Genomic DNA, 21,455 nt, shown 5'->3' with positions numbered 1-21,455 from the left:
CGCCTCTTCCCCAGGGCACCACTGCTCAGTACAAGAGGACATGGCTTTAAGGTAACAGGAGGGAAGTTCAAGGGGGATATTAGAGGAAGGTTTTTCACTCAGAGAGTGATTGGTGCGTGGAATGCACTGCCTAAGTCAGTGGTGGAGGCAGATACACTAGTGAAGTTTAAGAGACTACTAGACATGTATATGGAGGAATTTAAGGTGGGGGTTTATATGGGAGGCAGGGTTTGAGGGTCGGCACAACATTGTGGGCTGAAAGGCCTGTAATGTGCTGTACTATTCTATGTTCTATGTTTAAGAGTGACAGACAACTGATGTGCAACAGAAGACAATCAGTGGAAATACAAAAATAATCAATAAGTAAATAGTAAAACACAGATTTAAAGTGAGTTCATAGGTTGTGGAATCAGCTCAGTATTGAGATGAGTAAAGTTGTTCACACCTGGTTCTCGAAAGTTTTCCCTTTATCACAGTATTATCTATTTTCTTAGCTTATTGATATCCCAGGTACTTATATGTTTCATATTCATCCATTGATTGTATCATACCCTGCTGCTCTGTTTTAAATTCTGCTGGTTCTTTTGCACCTTTCTTTATGTTTAATGTTCTGCACTTATCCAGTCCATGTTTATACAGTATCTTTCAAAAACAGTTCTACTATTTAAATTAATTGCTTAGCTTTACTGATGAAGGAGCTCATCATTTCACATTGTCCACATATAGAAGGTGTGTCAGGGAACAATTCGTTCGGTTGTTTCTGATTTGATACCCTATTTTCATCCGATTCAGTCAATTAGAGAGCGGGTTTAAAGCTAGACATAGTGGGCTTAGAGAAATGCTTTGGTTTATTTTGATAAAGGTGATTGTTCTGTTTTGGTTATTAATAGAAAGGGTGGTTATAGTACACCAATCAGATGTTCTAGACATTTAGCAAGTATTGGGTGTAGTTTTCTATATTAAGAGTTTATATTAACCATGAATGTGGGACTGAATCAAATGCTATTTGGTAGTCAATATAACAACATGAAAGATTTCTGCTTCTCCACCAGGCTTGATTTAGAATTACAGAATCTATTATCAGTTGTTCGTTACATTCTTTCACACCCTTTCTGCTCTTCTGTCAATATATTGTGGTTATCTCAGTGAGTGGTGATCAGGTGCGAGATGCATCATTTTACAATTTTATATATAATTTGTAAACAAGTAAAAAGAATATTTTGTCAGATCATTTGTGATTTCTCCTTTTCCATCTGTCAAAAATTCGGGCACTTTTTCAGAAATTTTAAGAAAATTGTTGATGTATATTAATAGGTATAGATGAAGACAAGTAAACTTTTTGTATCAATAATTATGAGCATTATCACTGGCAGTATTTTTCCAGTTGTGGAGATTTTTTATACCCTCTTTTAGCATATCCATTGTAACTTTGCGTGTCTTCAGTTGGTTGCTTGTCTGTGCTGTTGGGTGTGGTCTTTCACTGATTCTATTGTGTTCCTTGTATTTACTGTGAATGCCTGCAATAAAATGAATCTCAGGGTTGTATGTGGTGGCATATATGTACTTTGAACAGATAACACAGTAACATTTAAGAGGCATTTAGACAAGCTCATGACCAGGCAGGGAGGGATACAGACCAGGTGCAGGTGGATGGGGTTAGAATCGAAGGGCCTGTTCCTCTGCTACGCTGTTCGATGAAAGAGAGGTGGAGGGATTTAGGCCTTGAGCAGCTGAAGGCAATTGTTTTTGGGAATGATTATGAGGCCCGATTTGTATGGACTGCACAGGAAAGATACCATTGTGCAAGGGATTTCACAAAGGCGATTTATCAGGAAACATTTAGCCATGAGGAAAGATTAGATAAGTGTCGGTCATTTTCTTTGAGACAAGAGACTGATCAGAGTAGTGGATAAAATTATGAGGGGCCTCAGGAAGCAGGAAGGGCCTACTTTGCTTTACAGGGGTCAAAAACCATGAGGAACAGATTTAAAGTAATTGGTAGAAGAAGAAACAAAAATGTTTCGTGCAGAAGACGGTGGGGGTTTACTACTCGTTGCTTGAGGGGGTGGACGCTGTAACCTTCATAATGTTCTACAAGTGCTCGAGATGTCCTTAGAACCATAGAACATTACAGCACAGAAACAGGCCTTTTGGCCCTTCTTGGCTGTGCCAAACCATTTTTCTGCCTAATCCCACTGATCTGCACCTGGACCATATCCCTCCAAACACCTCTCATCCATGTACCTGTCCAAGTTTTTCTTAAATGTTAAAAGTGAGCCCGCATTCACCACTTCATCTGGCAGCTCATTCCACACTCCCACCACTCTCGGTGTGAAGAAGCCCCCCCCTAATGTTCCCTTTAAACTTTTCCCCGTTCACCCCTAACCCATGTCCTCTGGTTTTTTTCTCCCCTAGCCTCAGTGGAAAAAGCTTGCTTGCATTCACTCTAGCTATATTCATCATAATTTTATATACCTCTATCAAATCTCCCCTCATTCTTCTACACTCCAGGGAATAAAGTCCTAACCTATTTAACCTTTCTCTGCAACTCAGTTTCTCAAGTCCCAGCAACATCCTTGTAAACATTCTCTGCACTCTTTCAACCTTATTAATATCTTTCCTGTAATTCGGTGACCAAAACTGCACACAATACTCACAATACTTCAACATGAGCCTGGAGCAGAGAAGAGTACCCAGACAGTGGAAAACATCCTGTATTGTCCCGGTACCGAAGAAACCACAACCAAAGGAGTTGAATGACTTCAGACCTGTTGCCTTGACGTCGCACGTGATGAAGACCATGGAGCGGCTGATAATACAGAATCTGAGGCCACAAACCAGGCACGCCCAGGATCCTCTTCAGTTTGCGTATAAGGAGAAGGTGGGAGTGGAGGATGCTATCACGTATTTGCTGCACAAATCACTCTCTCACCTAGAGGGGGTCAGTTGTGCTGTGAGGATTACATTCCTTGACTTCTCTAGTGCCTTTAACACCATCCAGCCCAAGATCTTAAGGCACAAACTAACGGAGATGGGAGTAGACTCTCACATGGTGGATTGGATAGTGGACTACTTGACAGATAGGCCTCAGTATGTGCGGTTGGGAGACTGTAGGTCTGACACGGTGGTCAGCAGCACAGGGGCGCCGCAGGGAACCGTACTCTCTCCGGTCCTGTTCACCCTGTACACATCAGACTTCCAATATAACTCAAAGTCCTGCCATGTGCAGAAGTTCGCTGATGACACGGCCATAGTGGGGTGTGTCAGGAATGGACAGGAGGAGGAGTATAGGAAACTGATTCAGGACTTTGTGATATGGTGCAACTCAAACTACCTGCGTCTCAATATCACCAAGACCAAGGAGATGGTGGTGGACTTTAGGAGATCTAGGCCTCATATGGAGCCAGTGATCATTAATGGAGAACGTGTGGAGCAGGTTAAGACCTACAAGTATCTGGGAGTACAGTTAGACGAGAAGCTAGACTGGACTGCCAACACAGATGCCTTGTGCAGGAAGGCACAGAGTCGACTGTACTTCCTAAGAAGGTTGGCGTCATTCAATGTCTGTAGTGAGATGCTGAAGATGTTCTATAGGTCAGTTGTGGAGAGCGCCCTCTTCTTTGTGGTGGCGTGTTGGGGAGGAAGCATTAAGAAGAGGGACGCCTCACATCTTAATAAGCTGGTAAGGAAGGCGGGCTCTGTCGTGGGCAAAGTACTGGAGAGTTTAACATCGGTAGCTGAGCGAAGGGCGCTGAGTAGGCTACGGTCAATTATGGATAACTCTGAACATCCTCTACATAGCACCATCCAGAGACAGAGAAGCAGTTTCAGCGACAGGTTACTATCGATGCAATGCTCCTCAGACAGGATGAAGAGGTCAATACTCCCCAATGCCATTAGGCTTTACAATTCTACCGCCAGGACTTAAGAACTTTTTAAAAGCTATTATTAATGCTTTTTGAGATAGTGATTTAGATGCATATCATATTCTTTACTGAGTTAAGTATTGTATGTAATTAGTTTTGCTACAACAAGTGTATGGGACATTGGAAAAAAGTTGAATTTCCCCATGGGGATGAATAAAGTATCTATCTATCTATCTATCTATCTAAATTCCACCTCACCAATGCCTTATACAATCCACCATAACATTCCAATTCTTTTACTCAATACTTTGATTTATAAAGGCCAATGTACCAAAAGCTCTCTTTATGACCCTATCTACCTGTGACGCCACTATTAGGGAATTTTGTATCTGTATTCCCAGATCCCTCTGTTCTACTGCACTCCTCACTGCCTTACCATTTACCTTGTATGTTCTACCTTGGTTTGTCTTTCCAAAGTGCAATACCTCACACTTGTCTGTATTAAGCTCCATCTGCCATTTTTCAGCCCATTTTTCCAACTGGTCCAAATCCCTCTGCAAGCTTTGAAAAAGTAAATTGAAGTAAAAAGTAAAAAGTGAAAGTAAAATGGCCCTTGAAGAAGTAAATCTTCATCACGATGGAGCAAAGGGTACTTGGTTTTTTGACAGGCAGAATCTAAATTGGTAGAAAGCCTCCTCAGTGCTACCATGGTTGTAAAATTCTTCCAGCAGAGGACTAATGGAGAAAAAAGGATCTCTGCCTGAAAGAATGACACCTGGATAAGTGGTGCCATATCAACAACCTATTGAGAGCTGATTGTTGACTTCTGGAAGGAAGAGGAAGGCAAACATATGCTAGGTTACATTGGGGTAATCAGCAGTGGAGAGAGTCATCAGCTTTAAATTCCTGAGGGTTAACATATCAGAATCCTTGTCTTGGGCCCAGCACATGGATGCAATCACACGGAAGGCATGCCAACAGTTCTACATTTTTAGGAGGTTAAGAACATTTGGCTTGTCATCGAACACTCTAACACATTTCCACTGTTGAAAGTATCCTGACTGGTTGCAACAGGACAAATCAAATGCACAGGAACATAAATACTTAAGAGAATAGTGAACTCAGCCCTATACCTACCTCCTCACCATTGGTAGTATCTACAGGAGACACTACCTCAAGAAGACAACATCTGTCACCAAAGATCCCCACCATCCGGACCATGTCATCTTAGACCATAAGACCATTAGGCATAGGAGCAGAAATAGGCCATTCAGCCCATCGAGTCTGTTTCATTCCAACCATTTTCTCACAGCTCCTATCTGGCAGGACATAGAAGCCTGAAGTCCCACACTACCTGGTTCAAGAATATCTACTTTCCTTCAACTATTCGGTACTTGAACCAACAGAAAAATCCCTAATCACTACAGTTTAGCAACACTGAAAATTTGACTTTGTAAAATTAACTCTGTTCTTTTTACTCTCTAATTCTGTTCTTTGTTGTAAAACTGGTGAATAGTTTATGCCTAATCCTGGTTTTTCTTAATGTTTACCTGATGCTATGTGCCTGTAATGATGCCGCAAGTACTTTTTTCATTGCAACCTGTGAATCTTAGAAGAATGATCTTTGATGCATCGGGATCTTAGATCTTAGGAATAATGCGTGGGGATCTCATTGAAACCTACCAGATGTTGAAAGGACTAGATAGGGTGGATGTCGAGAGGATGTTTCCTATGGTGGGGGCAGGGTATCCAGAACTCGAGGGCACACCCTCAAAATTGAGGGTCAACCCTTTAGAACAGAGGTAAGGAGGAATATTTTTAGCCGGAGGGTAGTGAATCTATGGAATGCTCTGCCACAGACTGTGGTGGAGGCCAAGTCTGTGGGTATATTTATGGCAGATGTTGATGGTTTCCTGATTGGCCAGGGCATCAAAGGTTATGGCGAGAAGACAGCTGTATAGGGTTGATTGGGATCCAGGATCAGCCATGTTGGAATGGTGGAGCAGACTCAATGGCCTAATTCTACTCCCATGTCTTATGGTCTTGAACATGCACTTATGCATCTTGTAATAAACTCGACTGGATTAGTTGACTGGACTGCAGACTGAATCTATCTAAACATACATAGATCATGGTGACCTCTCACAAATGAATTGTACAATAGGAGCAGAAACCTGGACATGGGGATACACTTACTGGTTGAGTTCTGGCTCATCTTCCAGCTTGGTCCTCCTCCTGTGGCCTTTCCTCTTGCTGCTTCTGAAAGAGAAAAGAACGCCTGTGAAGCACAAGGGAGAGGAACCCTCTGGCCTGAAGAGTGTCCCTGAGTTGTACAACTGGTAACAGAATTCCTGTACCTGTCGCCTTTCAATCGCTTCCGCCGTGGTCTGAAAAATAAAGAAGAGAAGAGATTTAAGAGGAAATTGTGGTAACAGAATCTCCAGAAACAGGCCATTCAGCCCACCTTAACTCTTTGAAAACTATCTAGCTGTTTTCTTCTCTCCCAAAAGCCCTGTGAATATATTGTTTAAACATTTATCCAGTCCTCTTTATGAATTACTTCTGAGTATACTGTACTGCCAGAGCTTTGAAGAGATATTTTCTACATCAGAACAGCTCATGCAGGAAAATCAAATTCCCAAAGCCTCCCTTGTTCCTTTGCCAGTCTGGGGCCTCCAGTCCCCATATACAGTTTGTCTTTAAAACAGAAACATATTGCTGGAAATGTTCAGCAGGTCAAGGGTTTTAAGGTAATATCCAAGCAGGTTAAAATCTTATATTCATTTATTTGGAGATATAGCACGGAATAGGCCTTTCTGGCCCTTCAAGCTGTGCTGCCCAGCAACCCCTGACAACCCCCAGTTAACCCTAACGTAACCCAGGTTAATTAAATCCAAAGATGTAATGTCAGAAAGCGCCACCTGTGGAGGGATGAAAACAAGGTTTACTGAATTTTTTTAAAAAGAACTTGGAGAAAAATAGTGATGTGAGAAAGAGGCGTAGCTGATGCAGACGTGGACAAGTGACAGAAATGCAGCAACCTATAGAAACTAAAAAAAGATATAAACTATTAAAAGTGGAATTAGTAGTGAGTACCTTTACCCTAGTTATTTGAAAACTTCTGGGTGAAACCCCTGGAGGAGGGACAATAGCGATAAAATATTTATTGAAGCTACGGTTATAACAAGCAGCAGCTGTAACAGGACAATATCGGCAGAGGCGAGTGTCCAAGATCTCTACTGTGTAACTGGGAATTAGTTCTGTTAAATCATACCAGGGGATTTGGTCAGGATTTTTTTGTATAAGTTTGTGAATCAACTTTCTGTGGATAACCAGCTATTTCATCCAACAAAACAAGAAACAAGATGGCAAGCCACCCAAAATCAAAGAACGAAATGCTTCAAGACGTAGAAGATTTAGTACGGTTGGATTTATTAGCTTATTTCTCTTTTGAAGGATCTGAATTTAATTTTCTGGAAGAACTGATTATTTTTGCTAAGACTTTGATCAGTGACTGAATGATATTTACTTTGTTTAAAAGTTGTGATGTTGGAGGATTTGTCGTGAAAGGAGTTAAGCTGTATGTCTGTTGGGTGGGGCCTGAATTTGAATTTGTAGACTATTGACCTGCAACTGAAAGTGAGGCTAGCCATAATACTTAAAGAAGGAATTCAGTTAGTTTCCTAACTAACTAGGAATGAATAAAAATATGAATGTTAGTCTGTAAACATTTAAATAAGGAATAACAGCAGATCTACTTAGAATCAGCTTTATTACCACCGGCATGTGTCGTGAAATTTGTTAACTTTGCAGCAGCAGTTCAATACAATACATAATATAGACGAAGAAGAAAAAATATACAAATAAGTAAATCAATTATAGTATACATATATTGAATAGATTAAAAATCGAGCACAAAACAGAAATAATATATATTAGAAAAGTGAGGTAGTGTCCAAGGGTTCAATGTCCATTTAGGAATTGGATGATGAAGGGGAAGAAGCTGTTCCTGAATCACTGAGTGTGTGCCTTCAGGCTTCTGTACCTCCTACCTGATGGTAACAGTGAGAAAAGGACATACCCTGGGTGCTGGAGGTCCTTAATAATGGACGCTGATTTTCTGAGACACCACTCCTTGAAGATGTCCTGGGTACTTTGTAGGTTAATACCCAAGATGGAGCCAACTAAATTTACAACCTTCTGCAGCTTCTTTTGGTCCTGTGCAGTAGCCCCCCATTCCAGATGGTGATGCAGCCTGTCAGAATGCTCTCCACCGTACATCTACAGAAGTTTTTGAGCGTATTTGTTGAGATACCAAATCTCTTCAAACTCCTAATGAAGTATAGTCGCTGTCTTGCCTTCTTTATAACTGCATTGTTATGTTGGGACCAGGTTAGGTCCTCAGAGATCTTGAGACCCAGGAACTTGAAACTGCTGACTCTCTCCACTTCTGATCTCTCTTTGAGGATTGGTATGTGTTCCTTCATCTTACCCTTCCTGAAGTCCACAATCAGCTCTTTTGTCTTAGGGACGTTGTCTGCCAGGTTGTTGCTGTGATACCACTCCACTGGTTGGCATGTCTCGCTCCTGTACATCCTCTCGTCACCACCTGAGATTCTACCAACAATGGTTGTATCGTCAGCAAATTTATAGATGGTATTTGAGCTATGCCTAGCCACACAGTCCTGTGTATATAGAGAATAGAACAGTGGGCTAAGCACATACCCCTGAGGTGCACCAGTGTTGATCGTCAGCAAAGAGGATATGTTAACACTAATCCGCACAGATTGTTGTCTTCTAGTTAGGAAGCTGAGGATCCAATTGCAGAGGGAGGTACAGAGGCCCAGGTTCTGCAACTTCTTAATCAGGATTGTGGGAATGATGGTATTAAATGCTGAGCTATAGTCGATGAACAGCATCCTGATGTAGGTGTTTGTGTTGGCCAGATGGTTTAAGGCTGTGTGAAGAGCCATTGAGATTGCATCTGCCGTTGAACTATTGTGGCAATAGGCAAATTGCAATGGGTCCAGGTCCTTGCTGAGGCAGGAGTTCAGTCTAGTCATGAACAACCTCTCAAGGCATTTCATCACTGTCGGTGTGAGTGCTGCTGGGCAATAGTCATTAAGGCAGCTCACATTATTCTTCTTAGGCACTGGCATAATTGTTGAAGCAAGTTTTTGAAGCAAGTGGAAACTTTTGCCCGTAGCAGTTGGAGGTTGAAAATGTCCTTGATTACTCCCGCCAGTTGGTCGGCACAGGTTTTTTAGAGCCTTACCAGGTACTCTATCGGGACCTTCCCTCTTTAAAGACAGCCTAACATCGGCCTCTGAGACAGAGGTCACAGGGTCATCAGGTGCAGCAGGGATCTTCACAGCTGTAGTTATGTTCTCCCTTTCAAAGCGGGCATAGAAGGCATTGAATTCATCTGGTAGTGAAGCATCGCTGCTATTCATGCTATTACAATAGACAATAGACAGTAGGTGCAGGAGTAGGCCATTCGGCCCTTCTAGCCAGCACCACCATTCACTGTGATCATGGCTGATCATACACAATCAGTACCCCGTTCCTGCCCTCTCCCCATATCCCTTCACCCCGCTATCTGTAAGAGCTCTATCTAACTCTCTCTTGAATGCATCCAGAGACTTGGCCTCCACTGCCTTCTGGGGCAGAGCGTTCCAAATATCCACCACTCTCTGGGTGAAAAAGTTTTTCCGCATCTCTGTTCTAAATGGCCTACCCCTTATTCTTAAACTGAGGCCTCTAGTTCTGGACTCACCCATCAGCGGGAAAATGCTTCCTGCCTCCAGTGTGTCCAATCCCTTAATAATCTTATATGTTTCAATCAGATCCCCTCTCATCCTTCTAAATTCCAGTGTATAGAAGCCCATTCGCTCCATTCTTTCGACATATGACAGTCCCGCCATTCCGGGAATTAACCTTGTGAACCAACGCTGCACTCCCTCAATAGCAAGAATGTCCTTCCTCAAATTTGGAGACCAAAACTGCACACAATACTCCAGGTGTGGTCTCACCAGGGCCCTGTACAGCTGCAGAAGGACCTCTTTACTCCTATACTCAATTCCTCTTGTTATAAAAGCCAGCATGCCATTAGCTTTCTTCACTGCCTGCTGTACCTGCATGCTTGCTTTCATTGACTGATGTACAAGAACACCTAGATCTCGTTGTACTTCCTCTTTTCCTAACGATTCCATTTAGACAGTAATCTGCCTTCCTGTTCTTGCCACCAAAGTGGATAACCTCACATTTATCCATATTAAACTGCATCTGCCATACATTTGCCCACTCACCTAACCTGTCCAAGTCACCCTGCATTCTCATAACATCCTCCTGACATTTCACACTGTCACCCAGTTTTGTGTCATCAGCAAATTTACTAATGTTACTTTTCGCTTTGTAGGAAGTAATGTCTTGCAAACCCTGCCACGCAGAGTTGTGTTACATCTGCTGTTGCCTCCAACCTCATTTAAAATTGTCTCTTCACCCTTGAAATAGCCCTTCACATACCATACCTGGTTTTCTGGTACAGGTCTGGGTTGCCAGACTTGAATGCCACAGATCGAGCCTTCAGCAGATGACGTTCCTCCTGGTTCATCCACAGCTTATGATTTGGGAATGTCCAGCAAGTCTTTGTAGGCACATACTCATCCACACAGGCTTTAATGAATTCAGTAACAACTGCAGCATTCTTACTCAGATTTGAAGATGAATCCCTGAATACAGTCCAGTCCACTGATTCAAAGCAGTCCTGTAGGCGCTCCTGTGCTTCCCTTGTCCAGACCTTCTTGGTCCTCACTGCTGGTGCTGCAGTCTTCAGTCTCTGCCTATACTCAGGGAGTAGAAGTACAGCCAGGTGATCAGACTTCCCGAAGTGAGGGTGTGGAATAGCACGGTAGGCATTCTTGATGGTGGTGTAACAGTGATCCAGTGTATTGTTCCCTCTGGGATTGTAAGTGATCCGTTGATGGTAATCGCTTAGTGATTTTTTTTCAGACTGGCCTGGTTAAAATCACCCAAAATGATGGTGAAGGCATTGGTGTGCGCTGTTTCATGCATGTTGATCCCATTCTCAGAGCATCTAAAGCCTGATTGATATTGGCCTGAGCTGGAATGTATACCGCTACCAAAATGACCTCAAGAGAACTCCCTTGGTAGGAAAAAGGATGGCACATAACTGCTAGATATTCCAGGTCTGGTGAGAAGAATTGGGATAGCACTGATATATTTGTGCACCAAGAAGAGTTGATCATGAGGCATACTCCTCCATCTCTGCTTTTGAGAGACTCTATAGACGGTTATATAGTAAACCCCTTGATCTGAATCACTGCATCTGGTACAGAAGGGGTTAATCAAGATTCCGTGAAACAAAGGACACACGCAGTCCTAATGCCCCTCTGATTCAGCACCCTAGCTCTGAGGTCATCGGATTTTATTCACCAGAGACTGCATGCTTGCCAGCAAGATAGTCCGTATTGGGAGTTTAAAACCCCGTTTCCTTAACTGCACTTATATCCCTGACCTGCAGCCACGTTTCCTACATGGAATCCAGTGAGGAGTCAATCCTCAGATTGTTTCCATTGGTTTTAAACAGCGATAGTTCGTTTAAACACATTAAGACATCTTTGTTGACTGTACTGACCTTGGAAGCTGTTGTGCTTTTTAGCTGTATCAGGCTGAAACGAGAATATTTAATTGCATCTATTGAGAGTTCTGCTGCTACATGAGTCTCCTTGAGGTGGCCCAGATGTCAGAGAAATTGGAATAATAAAGGTTATTCTAGTGAATCACACTGATCTTAACTAAGAAGAAATTTGGTTTTCATTGATATCTAAGATTTGGAACCTAAAACAGAATGTCGGAATTTTGCATTGTGCTGTCTCATGCAAATATTTTGTATATATTGCTATTTTTTATAAACAAAACATATCCAGAAGGACGTGTTTTCTATTCACTGCCTCCTTCCAATACCTGGAGCTTCTGATGGTCCACTAACACCTGGTGTAATACTACGCAATTTGTGGCGACCAGTCACACGAGCTAAGATAAGCGCTACACAGGTGCTACACTAACTGAATCACAGGACAATTTACAATGACTAATTAACCTACTAACCCATGTCTTTGGATTGTGGGAGGAAACTGGAGAAAACCCATGCATTCTATGGGAGGATGTACAGAGTCTTCACAAATGACAGCCGAGTTGAATTACAAACTCTGATGCTCCTAGCTGTAATAGTGTTGTGCTAATCGCTGTGCTACTGTGGTGCCCATGTCCAAAATCCAAATTAGAAAATACTGGAAATACACAGCAGGTCAGGCAGCATCTGTGAAGAGGGAAACAGAGTTAAAAGTTCAGGTCTATAATTCTTCATCAGAGCTGGGCCAAACTGGGCAGAGCCAATTCTAGTGATAGATCTCTTACTTGGACCCTTACCTGTGTATTTCTATTCGTAGATGCCGTCTAACCTGCTGAGTATTGCCACCATATTCAGTTTTGCTTTAGATTTTCAGCATCTGCTTTCAGGGAATTTATTCTTAATTACTTCATCAAGATTTTGTTCTGGCACACTTGCACTAAAAGCTATTCCAAGAAAAGTGATCCCTTTAAATTTGGACAATGAAAGCCCTCCGTCCCTGATATTATTTCAGCAAATATTGTGTTCAGTGTGAGTCACCCTGCTATAGAAAAGATGCCATCAAGCTGGAAAGAGTGCAGAGGGAGTTTCACAAAGACTTAAGAGACTGAGTTAGTATATTTTTATGATTATTTAGTGATTGGAGAATCAAGAACTAGAAAGCATACGTTTAAGGTGAGAGGGAGAGACATAATAGAAACCAAAGGGGCAACCTTTCACCCAGAGGGTGGTCAGTATGTGGAATGATGAAGGGCTGAGGCAGGTACATAAACATTTAAAAGACAGTTGGACAGGTACATGGATAGGAAACGGACAGGTAGGGGGATAGGAAACACTTAAATAGATTTGGACTTGATGGTATTAGCTTAGGTGTGAATCTTGGTTGGCATGGACTATTCAGCTGAAGGACCTGTTTCCATTTTGTATGACTCTATGACTCTGAATCTGCTCTCCGCCTCTCTGGAAGCCTCTCTTCTTCTTCTTCTTCTTCTTCTAAAGCCTGTCACTCCTGCTGGGGCATAGGCCACCAACAGCAGCTTGTTAGACAAGTCCTCAGTCTTGGACCAATCTATAAGGTCCTGGTGTAGCCCATTTATTCATCTTCTAGGTGAAGGTCCTTTGTCAACTGTGGATGAGGTCTTTGGAGCTTTGGTTGGTGTTTGTGTACGGGATGGGGTTGCTAGCCCCATGCTTAACCCTCCTGCTTCTGCAGCTGGGTTTGGTGGAGTTAGGAGAAAGGATACATTACCATTCATGGCTACTGGTTCTAACTCTGCCTTTGTGGAGGGCACTGGCTCTTGACCTCTAAGCTCAGCGTGGGCAGGGCTACAGATGGCTAATGCCCAGCCGTATTCCAGTGAATCCTGACAGAGTCTTGTAAATGGGAATGTAAATGTTGAGGGAAGTGGGGATAGGTGAAAACACTCACTGGTTTGGGCTCACCAGTGTTGGCCTGGCAAGGTCTGTGGACCTTGGGCTGGTTTCCAGGGAGGTCCTTTGGATGGACGCAAAGCCCAGGGTGACTCCACAAGCTCAGCACTTTAACCCCATACTCACCGGCATTCACAACTGCTGTGTTCCGTGAAGATCATCTCCTCCTGTTTGGTCACATGCTCCAAAGGTTTTAACTTAATGACCTAAAAAATAAGATAGATAAAATCTGTTTTCTTAAAACATCAGGAGATGCTGCATCACTCAGTCAGCTGTGAGCTTCTTGGTTATCCGAGTACCTCACCCAGCCTTAACCTCATGGTCACCTTTCTCCATTCTTAAGTTCAAAATTCAAATTAAATTTATTATCAAAGTACATATAAGTCACCATATACAATCCTGAGATTCATTTTCTTGTAGGTATACATAGTATATCCAAAAAACATAATAGAATCAATAAAAGACCGCACCCAATAAGACAGACAACGAGTGTGCAAAAAACAACAAACTGTGCAAATATGAAAGACAAAAGTAATAATAAATAAGTATCGATAACATGAGATGACAATTCCTTGAAAGTGAGTCCATAGGTTCTGGGAAACATTCCTACTGGTTCACAAGCCTGATGGTCGAGGGGTAATAACTGCTCCTGAACCTGGAGATGTAAGTCCTGAGGCTTCTGTACCTTCTTCCTGATGGCAGCAACGAAAAGAGAGCATGGTGTGGGTGGTGGGGGTCATTGATGACGGATACTGCTTTCTTGCGACAGTGCACTGTGTGGGGAGGACTTTACCCATGATGGAGTCAGCTGTGTCCCAAATCAGTTTAATATCTCTGGCATATGTTGTCTTTGTGTCAGCAGAACATTGCAATACATAATAAAAAAAACTGTAATTTACAATAAGTATATATATTTAAAAGTTAAATTAAATAAATAGTGCAAAAAGAAAATAAAAAGTATGACGGTGTTCATGGGTTCAATGTCCTTTCAGAGCTCTGATAACTACTTTTGAAGGATTTTCCCTTCAAGGGCATTGGTGTTTCCATACTAGGCTATGATGCAACCAGTCAATATACTTTTCACATACATGTATAGACTTTTGTCAAAGTTTTAGACGTCATGATAAATCTTTGAAAACTTCTGTGGAAATAGAGGCGCTGCCATGCTTTCTTTAGAATTGCACTTATGTGAGAACACCAACTCTCCACTGAACCCTCTCAGCTTCAAAGTGAACAACACAAGTTTTCCAGTGTTTCTGTGTATTACCAAATAAATAAATAGTGCTAAAGAAAGGTATCAGCAGATAGTCTTCATGGAGTATTCAGAAATCTGATGGCGGAGGCCAAGAAGGAACTCAGCAAGTCAGGCAGCATCTATGGAGGGGAATCTTGGCCCAAAACATTGACTGTTTATTTCCCTCCATGCATTTTGTGCATGTTACTCTGGATTTCCAGCATTGGCAGAATCTCTTGTGTCTCTGATCAACTTCTCACCTGTATAGTCACGTTGTACATTTCTCGGGCTGTACAGCGAAGCTTCTCATCCCCACAGCAGCCAGCACACCGCAGGAGAGGGACACAGGAGGGTTTGAAGATGTACTCTGACTGACTCGGATACTCCCGTACAACGTCCACCAGCACCTCAATGGTCCGGCAATAACTGCGGTTCCAGACCTCCTCAAACGGGACCACTGCAACAGCAAAGTGACAGGCACCAGTCGCTCACCTGGTATGGGACAATAGTACCAATAGTGGTTGTGCTAAGGTTTGAGCCTGTGACCAGCAGGAAATTTTCCCCCTCGAGTCTTGTAATTGCCCCTACCATTTATCTCATTCCCTTTCCAGCTTTTTGTCCCAAATTTCATCCTTATTCAAATGGGATAACACAGTCATAAGACACGGAAGCAGCAGGCCTTTGGCGCATCGAGTCAATACCAAACCCCACTTACAGTAACTCTACCCTCATCCCATTTTATTTAAAGGTTCAAAAGTTCAAAGATCAAAGTACTTTTATATTAAAGTACATATACCATATACAGTCTTGAGATTCATCTTTTTGCAGGCAGCCACAAAACAAAAAAAACACAATAGAATCCACACAAAAAACCCACACAACAAAGACGTCAAACACAAAAAGAACAAAATTGTGCCAAAATGTGAACGCACAGAATATGAACTGCAGAATCCCTGAAAGTTACTCCACAGTCACGGAATTCATGAACACACAGAATATGAACTGCAGAGTCCCTGGAAGTAACTTCATAGTCACAGAGTTCAGTACTGGAGCCCAATGGCTGTAGACCTCAGACACGGAGAGCATGGGAATTCTCTCCTCAATTCCCATTCTTTCTTCCCAGTTTCCACACACTAGGGTCAATTTTCGGTAGCCAGTTGAACTCCCAGCTTGCATGTCTGCGGAAAGGGGAGAACGTGCAAATTCCACACAAACTACATCTGAGGTCAGGAATGAGCCCGGGTGTCTGGGACCAGCAGCACAGATTGTAGTGTTTAAAATGAATGTCCAATTCCCATAAGAGAGCCTACTGGATATAGGTCAGGGTTAGCATGACCACAAAATACATCCATCATCTCATTTGTTATGAGGAACGGGTTCCTGGCTGGTTCCCAATCATTCAGCTGTGGTCTGATTAACAATGTGTTTCACAGACATTTTAAAATCTACATCTTAGCCTTTGTTTCTGCTAGATCAGCCTTTTCCAGTGCAAGTCTCCATAACCCAGTTCTGTAAGGATTCATTCACCCAAAACCCCACTGTCCTTTCTCCTCTCAGCTCTGGTCTTACCCATTGTCTCCCACATCCATTTTAAGACAGCCGCCCTTTTGGTTTAAATTCCTCCCAGTCACTTCCCCAGACCCACAATCAAATAGTTCTACCCCCCCCCCCCCAAAGTTAGTCCTTATTTTCCCATATACAAACACAAGAAGGTGTATTGTCAGCAAAATGGCTTCTAGTTCCTGGGAATTCCCTTTCCTACAGCTAAAGTTGAATAGTTTTGAATTTTACTCCCTGGAGCATGAGGGGAGATTTGGTAGAGGGATACAGAGTTATGAGGGGTATAGATAGGGCAGGAGTTCTTTTTTATGCTTTGGATCAATACCATTAAGCAAGGGATCCATGAATCCCAAGTTGGGAACCCCTGAGATGGGATAAATGCAAGTAGGCTTTTTCCATTGACATTGGGTGAGACTAGAACTAGAGGTCATAGGTTAAGGTTGAAAGGTGAAATATTTAAGGGGAACATAAGGGGAACTTCTTCACTCAGAGGGCAGTGAGAATGTGGCATGAGCTGCCAGTGGAAGTGGTGGATGTGGGTTCGATTTCAACGTTTAAGAGAAGTTTGGATGGATAGGGACGTGGAACACTGTGGTTGACACAACACCTGTAGAGGGAAATGGACAGTTGATGCTTTGGGTTGAGACTGTTCATTTGGTCCTGATGAAGTGTCTCGACACAAAACATTAACTGCCTATTTCCCTCCACAGTTGCTGCCTGAACAACTGAGCTCTTTCACCATATTGTTTTCTGCTTCAGATTCTAGCACCTTCCGTCCCTTGTGCCTTTAATTCTCTCTTTCAAGACCTCTTTCATCTTTAAAATCATTGTTAAAAATTACCTCATTGACCAAGTTGTCCGTAAGGCTGTTTCTGTGGCTCATTGAGCAAATTCCTACAATATCATAAATGAAGAGATCTTGCAGATGCTGGAAATCCAGAGCAACACATACAAAATGTTGGTGGATCTCAGCAGGTCCGGTAGCAAAGCCCCTTTGGACTATTGGTTGAATCTAATTCCCTTCACTGCTCCCGTAATGTCCCACTACATGGACAACAAGTGCCATCTTGTTGGAATTGGGAATCTGAAAAAGCCCAAGTTGCTCCAACTAAACAAAATAAACCAATTGACAGAAGGCAGATTTGAAAAGCACCCACGGGCCCCGAGTTGAAAATCAAAGGGGGGGGAGGCAACTCTGGTTTGGGTGAGATGTGGACCACAGATTTCGTGATTGATGTGAAGCAACATGCCAGTCAAATAGCATAGGGAAGAGTCCAGGGTTGACATATAGTATGTGTCCTTGGGGATTGGAAAGCACCTTCAGCTACTCTGGGCAGGGAGGTGAGATCAAGAATTCTGCCAGAATTCATCATGCCCCACCATCCTCGTTCCTCAGCACCACCCTCACCCCATGCCTAGCTACAACACTCCACTGGCCCTCTCAACCATTGCTCTATTTTCATCACACAACTGCAAGAGGTAGTGCCTTCTGCTGTCCAAGCCCCAGTCCTTGGATTGCTCTCTGCACCCCTCGGATCTCCTTTAAAATATTTGCTTTAAGCCTCCCTCTTTGACAATGATGCTCTAAAAGCTGCTTTGCCAGATCAGAGTCAATCTCTGCCTGATTAAGATCCTGGCAATGTTTTCTGTACTAATCAGCTTGTACATAGGCTGATTCTCATCCTGCTCTAACATCCCATTATTCCTCTTCCCCACTCCACCTTCCTGTCCCCCGTCACCCATCCTGTTCCACCATCAAGACCAGTCACCTCTTTCCTCCACTTCCCTCACCCTCACTCTCACCCACCCTTCCTTGTTTCTTTGGTGGCTAGGTCAGTCATTGTGTGTGTGTTTGTGAGAGGGAGAGAAAGGGAGCTTGTGAGAGTGCAAAACAGAGAGAGAGAAAGACCATGCAAAATGGAGCATGTGAGAGAGTGGGCTAGTGTGGAAGAGATGGTGCAGGAGAGTGTGTACGGGAAAGCACAACAGTTCAAGAGAGGGCAAGAGGAAGTGTGAGGGAGTGCATGTGAAAGGGTGAGAGTGTAAGAGCTTGAGAGATATAGAATGTGAGACAGTACCAGAGAGAGAGAGAGGGTACGTGTGAAAAAGAGAATGAATGCAAGTGTGAGAGAGGAGTATGAGAGTGTGTGACTGCATATGGAGGCGGGGTTGGAGAGGCACAGCTTGTGGACACCCCAGTGGTGGCAGCTCTGGGTTTCTTCCAGTCACATTACTCTTCCCTGGAATTAACACTGGGTGCTGTGAGTAACAGGAAGGCCACTGCTTACCTCCTGGAGCCTGGCTGGACAGCTGGAAGAAAGAAGAGAAAGGTAATTTAGTGCTTCTTATTCAAAGTAAGGAAATGCCCTCCCCCTCCTCAAATTCTCTGACAGGGTATATGTGCCCTGCCTAAAAATGCAGATTCACACTATGGATCTTGGTAACGGGAGGGGAACATGAACCCTCTACCAAATTGCATTCCTCTTCAAGAAGAAATTAGGCCATTCAGCCCCTCAGATCTGCTCCACCATTTCCTCTCAACTTCATTCTCCTGTCTTCTCCCTGTAACCTTTGATTCCCTTCCTAATCAAGAACCTATCAACCTCCACTTTAAATATACCTAATGATTTGGCCTCCACATCCGTCAATGTCAATAAATTCCACAGATTCTTCACCCTCTGCCTAAACAAATTCTTCCTTATCTCTGTTCTAAAGGGATGCCCTATTCTGAGGCTGTGCCCTCTGGTTCTAGACTACCCCACAAAAGGAAACAATTTCTCCACACCCACTCTTATCTAGGCCTTTCATTATTCAATAGGTTTCAATGAAACTCCCCCCTCCCCCAACTTTCTTCTGCAGGCCCAGAGCTACCAAATGCTGCTTGTACATTAACCCTTTCATTCCTGGGAACCATCAAACACTGCACAGGGCACTTGGTCAGGAGTTCACCCCTGACCCTTCTCTCTCTCTCTCTTTAAATAAGCATTTGGGCCAAGTCTCCTCATGTGTTTGCTGTCACATTAATAGACCAATGAATTTTCTTGGGGAATTATGCTTTTAGTTAAAGACATCCACTGATAACCAAATAACCATATACCGGTAACAATTACAGCACGGAAACAGGCCATCTCGGCTCTTCTAGTCCGTGCCGAACACTTACTCTCACCTAATCCTACTGACCTGCACTCAGCCCATAACCCTCCATTCATTTCCTGTCCATATACCTATCCAATTTTTTAAAAATGACAATATTGAACCTGCCTCTACCGCTTCTACTGGAAGCTCGTTCCACACAGCTACCACTCTCTGAGTAAAGAAGTTCCCCCTTATGTTACCCCTAAACTTTTGCCCCCTAACTCTCAACTCATGTCCTCTTGTTTGAATCTCCCCTTCGCTCAATGGAAAAAAGCCTATCCACGTCAACTCTATCTATCCCCCTCATAATTTTAAATACCTCTCTCAAGTCCCCCCCTCAACTTTCTATGTTCCAAAGAATAAAGACCTAACTTGTTCAACCTTTCCCTGTAACTTAGGTGCTGAAACCCAGATAACACTCTAGTAAATCTCCTCTGTACTCTCTCTATTTTGTTGACATCTTTCCTATAATTTGGTGACCAGAACTGTACACAATCCTCCAAATTTGGCCACCCCAATGCCTTGTACAATTTTAACATTACATCCCAACTCCTATACTCAATGCTCTGATTTATAAAGGCCAGCATACCAAAAGCTGTCTTCACCACCCTGTCCACATGAGATTCCACCTTCAGGGAACTATGCACCATTATTCCTAGATCACTCTGTTCTACTGCATTTCTCAATGCCCTACCATTTACCATGTATGTCCTATTTTGATTAGTCCTACCAAAATGTAGCACCTCAAACTTAATTAAACTCCATCTCTGCCATCTTTCAGCCCACTCTTCTAACTGGCCTAAATCTCTCTGCAAGCTTTGAAAATCTACTTCATTATCCACAATGCCACCTATCATCCAGACCATTACATCCAGACCAATGGTCATCCAGACCATTAATGTATATGACAAACAACATTGGACCCAGTACAGATCCCTGAGGCACACCACTAGTCACCGGCCTCCAACCTGACAAACAGTTATTCACCACTACTCTCTGGCATCTCCCATCCAGCCACTGTTGAATCCATTTTACTACTTGAATATTAATACCTAACGATTGAACCTTCCTAACTAACCTTCCGTGTGGAACCTTGTCAAAGGCCTTACTGAAGTCATTATAGACAACATCCACTGCTTTACCCGTATCAATTTTCCTAGTAACCTCTTCAAAAAATTCAATAAGATTTGTCAAACATGACCTTCCATGCACAAATCCATGTTGACTGTTCCTAATCAGACCCTGTCTATCCAGATAATTAGATATACCATCTCTAAGAATACTTTCCATTAATTTACCCACCACTGACGTCAAACTTACAGGCCGATAATTGCTAAGTTTACTCTTAGCACCCTTTTTAAACAATGGAACCACATGAGCAATATGCCAATCCTCTGGCACCATCCCCATTTCTAATGACATTTGAAATATTTCTGTCAGAGCCCCTGCTATTTCTACACTAAATTCCCTCAAGGTCCTAGGGAATATCCTGTCAGGACCTGGAGACTTATCCACTTTTATATTCTTTTTATATTCTTTAAAAGCGCCTGTACTTCCTCTTCTTTATTCATCATAGTTTCCATAACTACCCTACTTGTTTCCCTTACCTTACACAATTCAATATCCTTCTCCTTAGTTAATTCCAAAGAAAAGAAATTGTTCAAAATCTCCCCCATCTCTTTTGACTCTACAGATAGCTGTCCACTTTGATTCACCAAGGGACCAATTTTATCCCTCACTATCCTTTTGGTATTAATATAACTGTAGAAATCCTTTGGATTTATTTTCACCTTACTTGCCAAAGCAACCTCATATCTTCTTTTAGCTTTTCTAATTTCTTTCTTAAGATTATTTTTACATTCTTTATATTCCTCGAGCACCTCATTTACTCCATGCTGCCTATATTTATTGTAGATATCTCTCTTTTTCTGAACCAAGTTTCCAATATCCCTTGAAAACCATGGCTCTCTCAAACTTTCAACCTAACAGGAACATAAAGATTCTGTATCCTCAAAATTTCTCCTTTAAATGACCTCCATTTCTCTATTACATCCTTCCCATAAAACAAATTGTCCCA

General features: G+C 42.7%; 1 protein-coding gene across 1 annotated transcript in view; it reads right to left on the bottom strand.

Moving 5' to 3' along the window:
- The window catches only part of LOC140716345 (snake venom vascular endothelial growth factor toxin ICPP-like), a 94,338-nt gene that overhangs the window by 22,479 nt on the left and 50,404 nt on the right, over positions 1 to 21,455 (bottom strand). Inside the window, exons 2-6 of the mRNA XM_073028990.1 lie at positions 18,532 to 18,553; positions 14,944 to 15,140; positions 13,576 to 13,655; positions 6,224 to 6,253; positions 6,063 to 6,125 (exon numbers count right to left, since the gene is read on the bottom strand). Of these exons, the coding sequence (XP_072885091.1) occupies positions 6,063 to 6,125; positions 6,224 to 6,253; positions 13,576 to 13,655; positions 14,944 to 15,140; positions 18,532 to 18,553 (392 nt within the window). The remainder of the gene's footprint in view (positions 1 to 6,062; positions 6,126 to 6,223; positions 6,254 to 13,575; positions 13,656 to 14,943; positions 15,141 to 18,531; positions 18,554 to 21,455) is intronic.

Source organism: Hemitrygon akajei, chromosome 25 (assembly GCF_048418815.1).
Source record: "Hemitrygon akajei chromosome 25, sHemAka1.3, whole genome shotgun sequence".
Lineage (NCBI taxonomy): Eukaryota > Metazoa > Chordata > Chondrichthyes > Myliobatiformes > Dasyatidae > Hemitrygon > Hemitrygon akajei.
Note: the sequence above shows the minus strand (reverse complement) of the source record. Positions and strands in the feature narration are given on the sequence as shown.